The sequence below is a fragment of the Mus caroli genome, unplaced genomic scaffold, assembly GCF_978045245.1.
Source record: "Mus caroli unplaced genomic scaffold, Mus_caroli_1 scaffold_7, whole genome shotgun sequence".
NCBI classification, from domain to species: domain Eukaryota; kingdom Metazoa; phylum Chordata; class Mammalia; order Rodentia; family Muridae; genus Mus; species Mus caroli.
In genome coordinates this window covers 22,191,843-22,210,328 of record NW_028227262.1, presented here as the reverse complement: position 1 = coordinate 22,210,328, position 18,486 = coordinate 22,191,843, and the positions used below count along the sequence as shown (strand labels likewise).

Below are 18,486 nucleotides of genomic sequence, written 5' to 3'. Positions count from 1 at the left end.
ATAAAAATAGCGACACGCCTCCAATATTTAGAATGACTAACTTAAAGATAACTGGAACAAAGGGGGTCTTGGATAGGTATTTTCCTTGGCGCTTGAGGAAAGAGAAACATGAGTTCCGAATCTGCCGAAGTGGATCTATTGGCAGTTAAGAAAAAAAAAAAAAAAAAGCAAGAAGTCAGCTGACTTATTTGGGCAGTTCTGCGTTGACAGCTCCAAGTGTGCTTTGGTGTCTGATGAAAGAGGTGAGTTCGAGCCCACAGCGAAGAAGCCCCTTCAGTGTGGAGGACCCAATGACGGTATCTGGTACAGACTTAAAGAACAGAAGGAGTCTTCCAGGGGCCATCTAAAGTGCTGGAGTGCAGCTTGCCATTGCCAGTTCAGTGTTTGTGGACAACTAGGCTTGTCGTTTTGCATGTTGCTCTGACAGGGTGTAGGCACACCCAGAGAATTCGGAGACGTAAACTGGATTAAGATGAATTGTATCCTGAGAGCAACAGACCACAGGAGCAAAGAGTAACATGAAAACGTGTGTTTTTATTGGTTTTGTTCTGTTTCATGTTACAATGTATTCTAATTACTGTCTCACCTTATATCGCACCTGTCCCTACTAACTTGCCCATCCCTACTAATCTCTGCATTTCCACCAGTCCCCTTTTTAGATTCATGTCGTTGGGTTTTTTGTTTTGTTTGTTTGTTTTTGTGACCCTATATCTTAATTAGACCAGACTATTAATTGCAACTACTCATTGGAGCCTGGTGGGGGCACCCGTGGGCACACAACTGAAAAATAACTTCCCTTTTCCCGAATCTGCCCATAGAAAACAGTTCCTTAATGACACATTCTGAGTCGTCTTCTCTCCTCCCTCGGCTGCTGATGGGGCTAATCTTATGCAGACCTCTGACACTGCCTTGAGTTAACGACTGTAATGTCAGCGTCTTGTCAGAAGGTGGCATTTTGTCTTCCTCTCTATGTTCTGGTTCCTCTATTTTTCCACTTCCTATTCTGCAGTGTTCCTTGAACCTTCACAGAGGTGGTATAAATGTCTTGTTTAGGGCCGAGTCCCCATCCACCACGTGTTCTCAGAACCTTGTGGCACCCGGAGTCTCTACATTCACTATTGTTCACTGGAAAGAGACAATTCTCTGATTAAATCTGGGAGTAGCACTTGTCGTGGGTATAGACATGGTGGCTTGACAGAGTCCATTTAACTGAACAACAGTATGTATGCTCCCCCCCAGGGCCCATCATCTTCCTTGCTATGGGTTTCCAACAGGAATCATAGTGCCAGGCAGGGGTATGCTCCTATAGAGCTGACCTCAAATCCAGTCAGAGCAAATTGGATACCCTCATAACGGTACCCTAGTGCCCAGATGGGCACGTCTTGCCTGGCAGGTTAGCAGAGTTCATAGAGTCCCCAGCTGGGTTGGCCCAGTAATGAAATTTCTCTTATAGCAGCCTCCAAAGTATCTTCAAGGACCATAAAAGATAGCCAGCCAAGAGGAAGCTTCCAGCAGAGTTCCAGCTTGGCTTTTTTATATCATCAATTGAGCTGTGCAGTGTCTTTAACAACAGAGTTTATCATCTAGTTTTTATGGACAACCAAGAACAATGACAAGAATCTCTATTGTCCTGGGAGTTCATATATATATATATACATACATATGTACATATATGTGTGTATACATAGACCGATGGCTAGCTCTCTAAGGGGCCTCGATTCCTACTGTCTTTACTGCATTTTCTTTTCTCTGAGTAGTGTTCAGGGTGCCTTGGGCAGCATCCTGTGCAGTCTGTTCTTCTGTGCCCGTGCTTCCTACTTGGAGATCTTTCTTGTGTTCGCATATCCTTTTTCTGTTACATCTCCTGACCTTCAACGTCAAACATCTTCAAGCTACCACTGGGTCTCCGTTGTGTTTGGGCACTTGTATGAGTTCCATAAGCTAGCTGTACACTTACAGACCCCCAACCCGCCCCTCCTCCAACATTTCCTCTTGCCCCCCACTCTGTACCTTCCCTTGTATTAACTACTTGTTATTCTTGCCTAGGAGTAAAAGTACTTCTTGAGCATATTGCTTGTTCTGAAATTAACTTTAAAATAACTTTTCATTTTTAAAAAAGGAAGAAGCAACATTTGGTTTTTGTCACGAAGATTAATGTGCAGGAATAAGCAGGAAACACTATAATAGGCTGGTTGTGGTGGTGCACACCTTTAATATCAGCACTTAGGGGTGGGGTGTGCTGAGACAGGAAAATCAAATGTCTGAATTCATCCTGGGATACATAGTCCTAAGTCATCCCAAGATGCACAGTGAGACGTCCTCTCTAATAAAATGGACGGGAAATGAAGATTGGAGTAGTTGGTTCAGCATCGCATGGGGGCGGGGCGGGGTGGGGTACAGTCTCTGAGGGATGGGCTGTGTTTTAGAGGTGTCCTGTGGCCGTTTGACTCATGGTTCTTTGGCTCATCCTACAGAAACCCCGCTGAAGAATATGAAGAAAAACCGAGAAAGGTTCTGCAACAAGGAAAGGGAATTCGTGTACAAGTTCCAGGTAGGACGTGAGCGCTTAGAGCTGAGAGTGCCCCTCAGGTTTCCCGTGGAGGAGAATGCCAGTCATCTGCATGGACGTCTGATGCTGCTGCACAGCTTGCCCTGCTTCATAGAGAGTGGTGAGGACGGACCTCCTTTTGTTTCTCCATAGTCTCTATTGTTAGATGTTTCTTGGTAGAGCACAGATTTTTGAACTTGGGATGTGACCCATGAGTCTGCACAACTGAGTGAGTGTCGGGCTCATGATGAACATGGCAACCTGAAGAGGTTTTCGGCACAAGTGACCAAATGTTAATTCAAAGCCAGCTGTATGGTGGATTGAAGGTGCTCAAAGCTTGCTTTGCACCGCCCATGCCACGGAGCTGCCCACTGCCAGTGAGTGCTGCCCACTGCCAGTGAGTGCTGCCCACTGCCAGTGAGTGCTGCCCACTGCCAGTGAGTGCTGCCCACTGCCAGTGAGTGCTGCCCACTGCCAGTGAGTGCTGCCCACTGCCACTGAGTGCTACCTACTGCCAGTGAGTGCTGCCCACTGAGTGCTGCCCACTGCCAGTGAGTGCTGCCCACTGCCAGTGAGTGCTGCCCACTGCCAGTGAGTGCTGCCCACCTCCAGCGAGTGCTGCCCACTGCCAGTGAGTGCTGCCCACTGCCAGTGAGTGCTGCCCACTGCCACGGAGCTGCCCACTGCCAGTGAGTGCTGCCCACCTCCAGCGAGTGCTGCCCACTGCCACGGAGCTGCCCACTGCCAGTGAGTGCTGCTGAAGCCTCCTGGCACAGACTCAGACTGCTGTTTGCACTGCGTTTACTGTCTGCATGGCTTTCTGTTCTTGTAGAAATGATGGTTTCCACTCCTCCTTCCTCAACACTGAAGCTTCAAATTCCTGTATCTTCAGATTGTATTGTGTTGGAATGTTTTTGAGTTTAAATATTTTTTATTGCATTTATTTATTGTGGAGGCAGAGCCTATGTGTATATATAAAATTTTGCTTAATAAATTTTGACATGAAATTAAGATAGAATTGCTAGCAATTTCTAAAAAGGCCTTAAATACGTGTTTTGGCATCTTATACTATGTATTTATGAAAAATAGTATTCTTGACATTGGCAATTATAAAATCAAAATGAAAAAGTTAAGTGTACTTTCAGTATTAAGTATTCAGCCAAGATTTAATGATCAAGCATATTCAATTCATTAGTACTCATCTTTTATTTTGTGTGCATGGGGTGAGGGGGTGTGTGCATGTATGACTCTATGAGGCGTATCTATCTTTGGGGAGTGTATGTGTGTGGGGTATGTGAATGTGTGTGTGTGTCAGGGGAGGTTATATGTGGGCATGTGAGTGTGGAGGGTTCATGTGTGGGCTTGTGAGTGTGTGTGTGGGGTTATGTGTGGGCGTGTGTGTGTGGGGTTATGTGTGGGCGTGTGTGTGGGGTTATGTGTGGGCGTGTGTGTGGGGTTATGTGTGGGTGTGGGGGATTATGTGTGGGCGTGTGTGGGGGGTTATGTGTGGGCGTGTGTGTGTGGGGTTATGTGTGGGCGTGTGTGTGGGGTTATGTGTGAGCGTGTGTGTGGGGTTATGTGTGGGTGTGGGGGATTATGTGTGGGCGTGTGTGGGGGGTTATGTGTGGGCGTGTGTGGGGGGTTATGTGTGGGCGTGTGATGGGAGGGTTATGTGTGGGCGTGTGTTGGGGGTTATGTGTGGGTGTGTGTTGGGGGTTATGTGTGGGCGTGTGATGGGGGTTATGTGTGGGCGTGTGTTGGGGGGTTATGTGTGGGTGTGTGTGTGGGGTTATGTGTGGGCGTGTGTTGGGGGTTATGTGTGGGCGTGTGTTGGGGGTTATGTGTGGGTGTGTGTGTGGGGTTATGTGTGGGTGTGTGTTGGGGGTTATGTGTGGGCGTGTGTTGGGGGGTTATGTGAGGGTGTGTGATGGGGGTTATGTGTGGGCGTGTGTTGGGGGGTTATGTGTGGGTGTGTGGGGTTATGTGTGGGTGTGTGTTGGGGGTTATGTGTGGGCGTGTGTTGGGGGTTATGTGTGGGTGTGTGTGTGGGGTTATGTGTGGGTGTGTGATGGGGGTTATGTGTGGGCGTGTGTTGGGGGGTTATGTGTGGGTGTGTGTGTGGGGTTATGTGTGGGTGTGTGTTGGGGGTTATGTGTGGGCGTGTGATGGGGGTTATGTGTGGGCGTGTGATGGGGGTTATGTGTGGGTGTGTGTGTGGGGTTATGTGTGGGTGTGTGATGGGGGTTTTGTGTGGGCGTGTGTTGGGGGGTTATGTGTGGGTGTGTGTGTGGGGTTATGTGTGGGTGTGTGTTGGGGGTTATGTGTGGGCGTGTGTTGGGGGTTATGTGTGGGCGTGTGTTGGGGGTTATGTGTGGGTGTATGATGGGGGTTATGTGTGGGCGTGTGATGGGGGGTTATGTCTGGGTGTGTGTGTGGGGTTATGTGTGGGTGTGTGATGGGGGGTTATGTGTGGGTGTGTGTGTGGGGTTAAGTGTGGGCGTGTGTTGGGGGTTATGTGTGGGTGTGTGTTGGGGGTTATGTGTGGGCGTGTGATGGGGGTTATGTGTGGGTGTGTGTGTGTGGGGTTATGTGTGGGCGTGTGTTGGGGGTTATGTGTGGGCGTGTGTTGGGGGTTATGTGTGGGTGTGTGTGTGGGGTTATGTGTGGGTGTGTGTTGGGGGTTATGTGTGGGTGTGTGATGGGGGTTATGTGTGGGCGTGTGATGGGGGGTTATGTGTGGGTGTGTGTTGGGGGTTATGTGTGGGCGTGTGATGGGGGTTATGTGTGGGCGTGTGATGGGGGTTATGTGTGGGCGTGTGTTGGGGGGTTATGTGTGGGTGTGTGTGTGGGGTTATGTGTGGGTGTGTGTTGGGGGTTATGTGTGGGTGTGTGATGGGGGGTTATGTGTGGGTGTGTGTTGGGGGTTATGTGTGGGCGTGTGATGGGGGTTATGTGTGGGCGTGTGATGGGGGTTATGTATGGGCGTGTGATGGGGGTTATGTGTGGGTGTGTGATGGGGGTTATGTGTGGGCGTGTGATGGGGGTTATGTGTGGGCATGTGTTGGGGGTTATGTGTGGGTGTGTGTGTGGGGTTATGTGTGAGTGTGTGTTGGGGGGTTATGTGTGGGTGTGTGTGTGTGGGGTTATGTGTGGGTGTGTGTGTGTGGGGTTATGTGTGGGTGTGTGATGGGGGTTATGTGTGGGTGTGTGTTGGGGGGTTATGTGTGGGTGTGTGTTGGGGGTTATGTGTGTGTGTGGGGTTATGTGTGGGTGTGTGATGGGGGTTATGTGTGGGCGTGTGATGGGGGTTATGTGTGGGCCTGTGATGGGGGTTATGTGTGTGTGGGGGGTTATGTGTGGGTGTGTGATGGGGGGTTATGTGTGGGTGTGTGATGGGGGTTATGTGTGGGCGTGTGTTGGGGGTTATGTGTGGGTGTGTGATGGGGGTTATGTGTGGGCGTGTGTTGGGGGTTATGTGTGGGTGTGTGATGGGGGGTTATGTGTGGGCGTGTGATGGGGGTTATGTGTGGGTGTGTGTTGGGGGTTATGTGTGGGTGTGTGATGGGGGGTTATGTGTGGGCGTGTGTTGGGGGTTATGTGTGGGTGTGTGATGGGGGTTATGTGTGGGCATGTGTTGGGGGTTATGTGTGGGTGTGTGATGGGGGGTTATGTGTGGGCGTGTGATGGGGGTTATGTGTGGGTGTGTGTTGGGGGTTATGTGTGGGTGTGTGATGGGGGTTATGTGTGGGCGTGTGATGGGGGTTATGTGTGGGCGTGTGTTGGGGGTTATGTGTGGGTGTGTGTGTGGGGTTATGTGTGGGTGTGTGTTGGGGGGTTATGTGTGGGTGTGTGTGTGTGGGGTTATGTGTGGGTGTGTGTGTGTGGGGTTATGTGTGGGTGTGTGTTGGGGGGTTATGTGTGGGTGTGTGTTGGGGATTATGTGTGTGTGTGGGGTTATGTGTGGGTGTGTGATGGGGGTTATGTGTGGGCGTGTGATGGGGGTTATGTGTGGGCGTGTGATGGGGGTTATGTGTGTGTGTGGGGTTATGTGTGGGTGTGTGATGGGGGGTTATGTGTGGGTGTGTGTTGGGGGTTATGTGTGGGCGTGTGATGGGGGGTTATGTGTGGGCGTGTGTGTGTGGGGTTACTGTGGGCGTGTGATGGGGGGTTATGTGTGGGTGTGTGATGGGGGTTATGTGTGGGCGTGTGTTGGGGGTTATGTGTGGGTGTGTGTGTGGGGTTATGTGTGGGTGTGTGATGGGGGGTTATGTGTGGGCGTGTGTTGGGGGGTTATGTGTGGGTATGTGATGGGGGGTTATGTGTGGGTGTGTGTGTGTGGTTATGTGTGGGCGTGTGTTGGGGCGTGGTAGGGACCAAAAGTTGATGTCAGGTCTTCCTTTGTTGTCCACCTTTCCGTTTTTTAGAGTAATGGCCTTTCACTGAAGCCAGAGCTCACCACTCCAGCAAGACTTGGTGGTTAGTGAGCTCCGGGGATCTCCTCAGCCCGGGCATGGTAGGCACACACAGCTAAACCCTGTAGTTTACATAGGTCCTCAGGATTGCAATCATACTTACACGGCAAGCCCTTTGCTCGCTGAGCCTCCCCCAGCCTTTTAGTCTTTAATAATTGGATTTATATACACCAAGGTATCATAAGTTTCTTCATGATTTTTAAACAGTGAGTATTTGATTCTGTATACATATTATCGGTTTTACATACCTTTTGTCTTAGTTGGTTTTGTATTGCTGTGATAAAGACCATGACCAAGAGCAAATTGGGGGAAAAGGGGTTGCAGTTGCAGTCAATCCTGGGGAAGTCAGGGCAGAACCTCAAGGCAGGAATCTGGAGGCTGGAACTAAAGCTGAGGTCATGGAGGAACACTACGTGCTGTGGTGTTCTCGGTGGCTTGCTGGGCCTGCTTTCTTCCTGTCCTCAGGTCCACCAGCCTAGGAGTGATACCAGCCACATCAGTCCTGCATCTGTCAAGATCACGGCAGTGGCCCACAGGCCTGTGCACGTGCTGCTCTTATGAATCATCTTCTCAGTTGAGGTTCTCTGTGAGATGCCTGACTTGGGCAAAGTTGACAAAACAACCAGGAACCTGTCCATCTGCGTTATGTAAGCCTGTATGGTGAGAAGGAGTCCACTTTATTTTTAGGCTTTGTTCTCTCAGGTTCACACCACCAACTAGAGCGGTAAACAGGTTGTAAGGGAAGCTAAAAGCATTCTAGCATGTCCTATCATGTAAACCAGGGATCAGGACACAAACAGGGCATGTCCTCACCCCAATGGTAGTTCTCAGAAGGCAGCCTCATTCCACACAAACACTATCATTGGGAACTGGTTAGAACTATGAGTTCTACATTTTAAATTTAAAAAAAATTATATATTCGTTCATTTTGTTTATATGCAAGTCTCTGTGTGCATGTGCATACCATGGCACATGTGTGGCAGTCAGAAAACAATTCTTAATTCTCTTCTTCCATCACGTGGGTCCCAGGAACCAAACTCAGGTCATTTGGATTGGAGGTAAAATGAGATTTCACAATGGAATGCTTTAGCCTACTGTGTGTGCATCTTGCTGAAGATAGCATTTGTCATCCGTCTTACAGACTTAAAAGATGCTCTGAGCCGGTTTATAGAAGAAGAATCCCTCAGAGACCATGACAGCGATGCAGAAGCATGCTTGGAGGCCGTTAGATCCGGTGAAGTAGATCTGCACCAGCTGGCAAGTACGTGGGCCAAAGCTTACGCTGAGGTAAGATGGAGGTCAGAGCCATGCCTCTGGACACTGCGGACTTTGTGAAGGTGCTTTAGTTGTTGACGTCATAGGAAACAAAGGAGAGAATGTACAACATATGTTCTTGCTCCTGTGTTTCTGTTCTGTGTCAACATGAATGAGCTCCTAAGACAAAGTATTTTTATTACATTTTTGGTGTGTGTGTGTGTGTGTGTGTACACATGTGTATGTGTTGCTTGTGCCACCAAGCACTTGTGGAAGATGATTTAAGGGAATCGTCTCATCTTTCACCAGGTAGATCCCAGTGAACTGTTTCTTCGGCCCAAGCCCAATCTTCATTATTTTTTTTTTATGAAATATTTTTGGAATAATACCTATAGAAACAAGAAGCTACTTTATCCTGCATAGTCCTTGGAGCATGTTTACATCAAAAAAAAAAATCAGTCTGAATTTCCAGCTGAGCCGATGTCTTGGCTGTCATCTGACAGCCCACAGCAGTGATCAGAATTTCTTCTCAGCTCTGGTTAACCTCTGTCCTCACTTGTCTTCATGAAGTTGTCAGTATTTCTCTGTAGGGTTGTGCAGCTAGTATGCCCTGTTTCATGCGATCCAAGATGCCACACACATATTTTATTTACTAACTTCTGATTCTTTTTAGAATACATTTTTAATAATCAGTTGTTCTTCTGGCTGTGAATTATTACATACAAATTACATTTATTGCGCTGGAGAGTTTTATGTTAACTTGACACAAGCTAGCTAACATCTGAGAGGAAGGAACTTCATTTAAGAAAATGCTATCCTAAGGTATCTCTGTGGGCAGGCCTGTAAAGCATGTTCTTAATTAGTGATTGATGGGGAGGACCCAGCCCGCTGTGGGGGTTGCCATCCCTGGGCTGCTGGTCCTGAGTTCTACACCAGAGCAGGCTGAGCGAGCCATGCGGAAAAAGCCAATAAGCAGCACTCTTCCATGGCCTCTGCTTCAGCTCCTGCTTCCGGGTTCCTGTCCTGCTTGAGTGCCTGTCCTCAGTTCTCGTGATAGTGAACTGGAACTGGGAGTGAAATGAACTCTTCCCTCTCCCGGTTTCTTTGGTCATCATGTTTCACCATGGCCGTAGTAACCCCACCTAAGACATTTGTCCTAAAACACATTCAAATGCAACTCAAGTTAGTGGTTGTGAGAAGTCCCACTATCCTGACATGGCGACGTGGAGGGCGTTAGCTTTGTTGTTCATCCCATTGTGCAGGCACACACATGCATCGTATATAGATAGGAGGTCATAGCACACTGACTTTCTCACTGTCCTGGGCACTTCTGTCCCTTGCTCTGTAGGAGTACCTCATTCCTTTCCCTAGGTAATCCATAATAACAAGTTAGGTTGTCTCTCTCCTCTCCATGTTTTTTTGTTATCTTTAGACAGTTCTAGAATAGCAGCTACATGTGTGTAAGTGCAGGGCCTCTGTGTCCCTGTGTGATGTGCAAAAGCACAGTCGTGGTATTCATACTTTTCCCTGTAGTGTGTTACAGCGGTGCCCTGCCCTGACTAAATGTGTGTGTCACCTCACAGACCACCTTGGAGCATGCGAGACCTGAGGAGCCTGACTGGGATGAAGACTTTGCAGATGTGTACCATGACCTCATCCACTCCCCGGCCTCTGAAACTCTCTTAAATCTGGAACACAACTACTTCGTTAGCATCTCAGAGCTGATTGGTGAAAGAGATGTGGAGCTGAAGAAGTTACGAGAGAGGTAATACTCATTGCTTGTGTTATTATAATTAAATGTCACAGTGTGAAATATGATAACCTGTAGGGCAGGCTGTTTGCACTTTGATAAAATTACAACACTATGCAAAACGCTTCAAATGAGCTGTCTTCTTTGATCTCTACCCCAGCCCCACACTTAGCATCTTCATTGTGCAGGTGAGAAAACCTTGGCTTACATGAATCCACTGATTTATCCAAGGGCAAGCTAGAATTTGAACCCAGTGGTTGAGAAAGACTTCAGAATTATTAGCCCTTCCTCCTTGCTCTGTACCTGCTTCGAACCTCTCGTGGGTGGGCTTCCTCTGAGCCACGGTATCTTTCAGTTCTCTTACAAGCATCTTGCATGAGGAAGAAAATAAAAAGAACCCTAGAATCCTCCTCCCAGGGACTTTTGATCAGCTTTGAATTCCTTCCATAGAATCTACCTAAGACAGCAGGCAAAGAGGGCTTTGTCAGAGTAAGGAGAAAGCTGCAGCTCCTTTGATGTGAAGTGTGACTTGTCAGGTCCCTCCCTCCGGTTCTGTTGGTGTGATGCAAAGGCCGTCCTGCTAGACAGACAGTTCATTTGACTTAGCAGGCCCTTCATTACTTTACAAGCATTTGTTGAAGAGTATGGGTGTACATACCATTGAGATGGATTTTAATATTCCTTGTATGATGTTTTTGTTGTGGAAGCTTGTTAAGAGCAAATAATCCTTGATTTTTTGTGGATGAATTAAGATTAATACCAAGGAAGTCAACCTAGATGAGATGCCATGTGCTCTTGTTTCTCATTAGCCTCACATAAGAAAACATTAAGACTAACAGTGTGTGAATAATTTGCTTTATTTTTAAGTTATTATGGTTAATAAAAATTAAAATATAAAAAAAATCATAGATGGATTTCATTTCTTTCATGATGCTGAACAATGAACCCAGACCTTGAGCCTTGTGTCTAAGGATTCAGCCAAGTGTCAGTCAACAGCACGAGGGGAAAGAGCTATACCTACTCTGAACAGTCTCAGCCTTTCTCTCCTGATTACCGCTAACAATGCAGTATAACAACTAGCTACATGGTTGCCCTAGGCATCAGAAGGGCTCAGAGATCAGTCATAACTTGCTGGAGGCTGCAGATAGGTTGTATGCAAATGCTCTGCCTGGAGGTCCCTGAGTCCCCAGGGCTACCTGTGTTGCTCAGTTCCTTTCTGCCTCCTATGTGTTCCTGGCTAGTGCTTCCACCAAGCCCAGGACTCCTTTAACCCCTGCCTGCTCCTCCTGCAGAGATCCTGTCTGGCCACCTATGGTTGGGCTGCCCTCTTTTCTGAATGGGAGGTGATTCCTATTCGGTTTATTTATTAATCTTTGAAACAGTTCCTACTCTACCACAGACAATGAAATAACTCACTAATTATTCACCCTCTCTGGAACCTGATGATTTTTTTCTACTGTGGTTTTCTGGTTTTGTTTGTTTTGGGAAAAGTTATATTGTTTTATCACTTGACATTCAGGTTGCAGAGTTGTTGTGCCTGGTATTCTGAGCCAGTGTATAGTCAACATGTTACATGAGATAGAATAGACTCTCTTGAACTTAAGCTAGGCAATAGCTTTAAAAGTAATTATATGATTAGCTGCATTTTAGATACATTCAGAATGATGTAAATGTTCATGAAATTTCATTTGTTGAATTCTTTTTTTTTTTTTTTTTTTTTTTTTTTTTTTTTGGTTTTTTCGAGACAGGGTTTCTCTGTAATAGCCCTGGCTGTCCTGGAACTCACTTCTGAAGACCAGCTGGCCTTGAACTCAGAAATCCGCCTGCCTCTGCCTCCTGAGTGCTGGGATTAAAGGCGTGTGCCACCACACCCAGCTTTGTTGAATTCTTTTTGTCTTTTTTTTTTTTTTAGTGAAAAATATCCTGCTTTTATGAAACCATATTTTAGATAGTTCTTTAAACATGAGAAGGAATGTAATAACATTTTTTTTATCCACTAGAGGGAGTACTTGTAAAATATTAATGCATATATGTAGACATTTTTGTTTCTAAATGACTCTTTCTTACAAGCATCCTATTCACTGGACACTTAGTACTTTCTGAAACATTCGTGACCAGCAGTGGCACGGTGCACAGCGCTGATCCCAGTTCTCAAGAAGCAGAAGTGCAAGGCCAGACGTGGCTGGGTGGTGAAACCCTGTCTCAGAAACCAAATCAAAAAAGCTTATGGGGCCATCTGCATTGTAAACAGTACAGTGGGAGCTACGTCACAGAGTGTTTACTTCAGAAGATGTCAAAGTGCTCATGTGCATCACTCATCACATCTGTCCTACTTAAGTGTTTGAATAAGTATAAACTCAGTTTTAAGAACAGTTTACTTAACTCAATAACAGCAAAACTGTTCCATTTTGTTTATTATATATATTTAAATTTATATGTTTACTTATTTGTGTATGTGTATGTGTGGAATATGTATATAGTTGAGTGGGTGTTTTCATGTGTGTAGGTGGGTGGTGTGTGTGTGTGTGTGTGTGTGTGTGTGTATGTATGTATGTATGTATGTAATGTATGTGAAGCCCAGGTCAGTACTGAGCATCTTCCTCAGTCTCTGTCCACCATCTTTTTTGAGACAGGTTTTTTCAGTGAACGTGGAGCTTGTGTGTTTGACTTGGGTGTCTGAACAGTGCACTCCAGGCTCTGCCTGTCTCTGCTTTTTGAGACTGGGGTCCAGATGTGATGCCACTGTTGGCTTTCCTGTAAGGTCCAACCAAACGATCTCTCAGTCCCTCAAAATATCATTTAGAATACATTTTGGATGCATTTGTATTAAAAGATGCTTTTTAATTTGAGATTTTAATGAACAAATGTATTAATGCACTCATAACAGACGATATATCGTAGAAGTACAGCTCAGTAAAATTTCACAGAGCAAGCCAACCCTTGTAGCCACCACCCAATCAGGAAATGGATGTTTTCCAGCAATACAGATGCCTCCCTAGTGCCCTCCTAGTCTCCCTAAATGACTTCTGCCTGGACCTCCACCATCACTGATTAGCCTCTCCTGTAGGGAAGCCCATTCTTTCCATGGCTTCTCTGGGCGAATAGAAGGAGTAGCCCCAGGCTACACCATCAGGTTGTAGTTTACATTGCTTCTTAAAGTAACTGTGTGACTTACTGTGCATCTTTTCAACCGCAATCAGTAGTTTCTGGGTGTAGTAGACTAGCTTCCAGCATTGAGCTCCTGTCAGTTCAGATCCACTCGCCTGGGAAATCTGCTTGGGCTGCTGACAGAGCTCTTTTTGAGGAACTAGATGAGAAGGGGTTGTTTCCAGTTATAGATTAAGCTCAGCATGATGATCTGGCTGCACGTGAGGCACGCTTGATACTTGAAGTCATAGCTGTCAGTGTTCACATACTCTTTTATGAGGACTGGGAGCATTTTCAAGATGGAGTTTTAAATCTCAGATATGTTATCCATCATAAAATTAAAAATTATGTTTTCACTCGTGGCTGTATGCCCTAAACGTGTGGTGAATATATCTGATTTGTTAATTTGTGTTTTAGACAAGGTATTGAAATGGAAAAGGTGATGCAGGAACTGGGGAAATCGCTCACAGATCAAGATGTGAATTCACTGGCTGCCCAGCACTTTGAATCCCAGCAAGTGAGTGAGACGAGGTGTGCGGCTTTACATTTGCTCTCATGCTTTCTCTTTCTCGTGAAAAATTGACTGCTTGGTACTCTCCCCCTCCCCCTCCCCCTCCCGCTCCCCCTCCCCCTCTCCCTTTAGGACTTAGAGAATAAATGGTCAAATGAACTGAAACAGTCGACAGCTATCCAGAAGCAAGAATATCAGGAATGGGTGATAAAGCTTCATCAGGACCTAAAGAACCCCAACAACAGCTCCCTCAGGTACTGACCGCGGGGGTGGGGGGTGGGGGGGCTCCTGTCACTACTGATGTTTACTCTAAAGCTGAGCCTTGTTGGCTAGATAGGTTTGTCCAAGATTTTATATTTTAATTTTTAAAGATTGATTTGTGTTTACTTGCTGTGTATCGGTGCTTTGCCTGCACTTCGTATGTGTAAGGTGTGCTGTTGGAGCTGCTGAAGCTGGAGTTCAGGCAGGGGTAAGTGACGGTGTGGGTGCTGGGAAACTGAACTCAGGTCCCCTGGAAGGAGCAGCCAGTGCTCTTAACCATTGAGCCATCTCTCCAGCCCTCTCTTATAGTTTTTTTGAGACAGAGTCTCATTATATAGCACTGCGGATCTCAGACTTGGCATTTAGCCTAGGTTGGCCTTGAATCTGGGGAAATCCCCCAGCCTCAGCATCCTAAGTGGTAGAATTACAGGCATTTTCTTCCATTTCATTACAGCGTATTACTCTTGGCATGACTGGATGAATGCCAGACACTCTCTAAGCAGAAAAAGTTCTTTAAGTACAGTAACCCTTTTCCAGAATCTGCTAGCGCATGTCGTAGGCATTGGTATACAGCCAGGCTGGCTTTTGGATGAGTATGGTCTCGTATGTCGTGTCAGTCTCCCGGTAGCCTCGCCTTGAGGATGAGAAATATAGCTCTGTGCGCTTGCTCTCTCATTCGTCTTTTGTTTCTTCTGGGGGGCTGGGGGCGCTGTTTGTTTTGTACAACCTAACAGCTGCTTGCCACGCACTCTTGACACTGCCCGCCTAGCATGTTCAGTAAGCACTGGGATGAATGGATAGACAGATGCATCTCTATGTAGTCAGGCTGCTTACTACCTCACGTGGTAAGGTGAAGATCCGAGTTTGTCCTCCGACTTCACGCATATGCACAAACACACACGCCTCCGTAGACAAGAAACGAGCTGGCAACATCTTCCCATGGCAGTTTTCTTACCTCTTCTCTGCATGTGATGGTCTTTCATTTGCTTCACCATTTTCCCAATTTGTCCGTCTTCTAGGGACAGCCCAGGTCCTTTACTTCCCAGCCAGAATTTTGAGAACAGTGGAGTTCAGGGATCCGAGCACACCATGCATTGGGCTTTCTATGCAGGAGTGTATGCACTGACCCAAGTGTAGAGCATACACTGTGAGTTGTAGGCAATGGCATTCAAAGCCATGGATTTAAGGAAGCTAAAATGTTCTTGCTATAGAACTTCGCTGTTGTGCTTTCTGGCTCAGTGTGTAGGCCACTGTATAAATTCTGGCCTCTAACTGCTGCTTCTTAAACCGTTATGCCCTCGGGAAAACTTGTACTATTATTATCTTTAGTAGATATTTCCTCAAGCAGCAGAAATTCTGTTTTTGACTCCTGGACAACCAGGCTTATTGAGATAAATGATATGAAGTAAAGTCCACCTGTTAGAGGGACCAATATCAGCTCAGGACCCCGAAGACCAAGTTCTCAGCATATAGATGTATTTGCCCCAGAGGGACAGGGGGCAGGGAATAAGAGACAACAGCAGGAGATAGAGGGTGAGGGAGAAGGGGAAGGGAATGAGGTGGGGAGAAAGAGTATCTGTCCCAAAGAGACAAAGGGCTGCCTCTGGAAAGAGAGGAGACACATGTGGCCCATAGGAAAATAGAGATTTATAAAGGTACAATGGGAAGTCTGTTAGGATGAAGTGTTGGATTTTGATTGGGCATGTTAATTGAGCTAAATGGGGGGATTTTGATAGCTGGACCTTGGTATTCAGCCTCAGGAGGAAGAAGTGGCCAAGTACGGGAATGACCCTGGGGACTAGCTTTGGGAATATTTTCTAATGGTTTTTAGCCAAGCAGAAGGAATGGAGGAGAAGGGCAAGGCCTGCCAGAGCTATGTTTGCCATGCTCAGACTGGCTAGAGTCCCTTCAGTCCCACCTTTCTCTTTTATGCTTGGGTCATTGGGTGCTGGGTAAGTGGGTGTTTCCTGCTGACATTGGGGCATCATTGGTAGGGGACCCTGGGTAGTTTCATCACCTGTCCTAATGGAGCACAGGTTAAGGAATCGTTACCATCATAAAACTTGTTCTTCTTATAGCACGCTGTCTGCTCTCGCCATCCCGTCAGCCTCCTGGAGTGGTAGCTGCGCTGCAGCCTTGGCCAGTGCTCTCTGCTCTGTGCTGCATCCTGACGGGCATGACTGGAACTTCCCATTCCCTGTTCACTGTCTGGGTCCCCGATGGCTAATGTGTCTCTCCTTGTGTTTTCTTCTCACCAAGACATGAGAGCTCTGCTTGTGTGCTTACATCGTCTGGATGTGTGTCTGTCCTCAGATGTTGCTTGTGTGCTTACACCATCTGGGTGTGTGTTTGTCCTCAGAGGTTTTGTCCATCCTTGCTCCTGCTCTGCAGCTTGCTTTTTTATTGTTTCACTTTTACCTTTTAAAAGCAGACATCTGTTCATGCAGACTGGCCTGGCTTTAGCTAGCAGTGACCTTCCTTCCTGCGCCTTGTTGGTGCTGAGATCCTGGGTGTGTGCTACCATAGCCAGCCCTTCCTCCTCCTGCTTTATAGTGTAGGGATTGGATTAAGAGATTTCAGCAGGGAGTGGCAGCCCATGTCTTTAATCCCAGCACTTGAGCAGTGACGGATTCATCTCTGAGTTTGAGGCCAGCCTGGTTTATATATCGAGGCACTACATAGTAAGACCTTGTCAAAAGAGGAATATATTTACCCAGAGAGCAATTATGTGCAGAAGTTAATGGGCCATCACTATTTAGAAGATTCACATTTTGTCAGCAGGGCAGCAGATCTGTTATCTATACAGTCAGTGCCCAAAAGGCTCCATTTTGTATAGTAGCTGGATGCTGCTCTGGGCTGGAACTCGGGTTTGAAAGTGTTCTTCTCTGCACGCAGCCCCATCCTCAGCATCCAGCAGTCTTTGCACACCTGTGCTGTGGAGTGAGAACTCTGTGCAGCTGTCCTCACACAGCAATGGCATCTTGTTTTCTGTCATTTGCTGTGGGTCAAGCCATCTACTATTGAGCTACACCACAGCCCTGGTCTACCTGTGTCCAGGTCGGTTGCCTGTCAGTCCAGCTCCGGTCTGGAGCAAGCCTTGTGTCTGGCTCGGATGTCAGTCATTCGAGAGGCATCTCTCATCTCCTGTCCCGTGTTTTTTGGACACAGTTTGTGAAGACCGATGAGAGAGTTCAGGTGCAGGAGTCTGTGGCTCCGACCTGGGCTAAAGTGACTTCTGCCCTGCACATGACCTTTTAGAACTCTGGTGAGATTTTTGGCTGATTTCTGTTGACGTCCTTGTATGACAACACCCTTTGAAAAGTGTGCACTGATGAAAGCAGACTGTCCTCATGCCCCGGCCCACCTTTGGGACCATCCACTTTCCATCATTGCCTAGTGCCATGGGTTTGAATTGAGCGTTATGTGGTCATAGCTGCTCTGGGATAACTTTACCCCAGAGCAAAGAAAACTGTCTAGTGAGAAGAGAGTGCATCCACACAGGGAAGTGTCAAAGGAACCTTTCAGTTCTTGATTTATCTGGCTTTTTAATTAAAAACACTTAAAACTGTCTTGTAAATTACTGTTATTATAATGATCATCATTGTCATCATCATCATTATAATCGTGTGTGTGAGTATGTGTATATGTGTGTGTGTGAGTATGTGTATATGTGTGTGTGAATATGTGTATATGTGTGTGTGAATATGTGTATATGTGTGTGAGTGTATGTGTATGTGTGTGTGTGAGTGTGTGTGTGTGTATGAGTGAGCAGTGGGGAATTAGAGGACACTTTCAGAAGTTTTTCTCCTCCTGCAATCCATCCCAGCATCAAACTAACGCTCTGCCAGCCTTGTGAAGCAAGGGCTTTTACCTGCTGAGCCATCACGGCAACCCAAGGTTTTAATTTTTAATCTTCATTACTGTCACCTCATCTATTTTATAATTTTGTTTAGAATTTGCCCTGTTTTGAGAATTTTTATGTATGTCTGATATGGCTTTTAATGATATTACATATTAGTTCCTCAGCTAATCCCTGAATCATTTTTAACCCACTAGGAAATACTAAGTGGAGATGTGTTAGTTGATATTGTAATGACTGAAGAGAATCATCCGCATTGCTTACTCTAAGGAGGAAGTAGAGGACGTGTGGGGCTTTCGGGAGCTGCTGCTGCTGTGCTCTTGCTTGTCACCGCGGATTAACATGACTTTAGGGAGAAATTAAGCTCTGTGTCAGCTGTTGAGCTCTCTTGTTTCGTGGTGAGCTTACTGTCCTCTGACAGAACTTCTGGTGACTGTGCAATGGGTCTAACAGTAATTGCATTAATTTCAGTGAAGAGATTAAAGTGCAGCCGAGTCAGTTCAGAGAGTCTGCGGACGCCGCTGGGAGGATCTACGAGGAGCAGAGGAAGCTGGAGGAGAGCTTCACCATTCACCTGGGTACGGGAGCTCCTCAGCAGCACAAGGAGCCTCGGGCGGGCGTCCTGGGTACGGGAGCTCCTCAGCAGCGCAAGGAGCCTCGGGCGGACATCCTGCCGTGAGCAGG

The 18,486-nt window shown here is 46.7% G+C and overlaps 1 protein-coding gene across 3 annotated transcripts in view; it reads left to right on the top strand.

Moving 5' to 3' along the window:
• The first annotated feature begins 166 nt into the window (after positions 1–166).
• The window catches only part of Ferry3 (FERRY endosomal RAB5 effector complex subunit 3), a 38,422-nt gene continuing 20,102 nt past the window's right edge, over positions 167–18,486 (top strand). For 2 of the 3 annotated variants that reach the window (XR_003836963.2, XM_021164956.3), the window contains exons 1-7: positions 167–242; positions 2,475–2,669; positions 8,162–8,307; positions 9,858–10,039; positions 13,589–13,688; positions 13,815–13,936; positions 18,274–18,380. Coding sequence is in view for 2 of the 3 variants with exons in the window: in XM_021164956.3 (XP_021020615.1) it covers positions 2,492–2,669; positions 8,162–8,307; positions 9,858–10,039; positions 13,589–13,688; positions 13,815–13,936; positions 18,274–18,380 (835 nt within the window). In the remaining variant the exon portion in view is untranslated. Of the gene's footprint in view, positions 243–2,474; positions 2,670–8,161; positions 8,308–9,857; positions 10,040–13,588; positions 13,689–13,814; positions 13,937–18,273; positions 18,381–18,486 lie in introns of those variants that run through there. The other variant, XM_029478881.2, reaches the window with a different exon arrangement.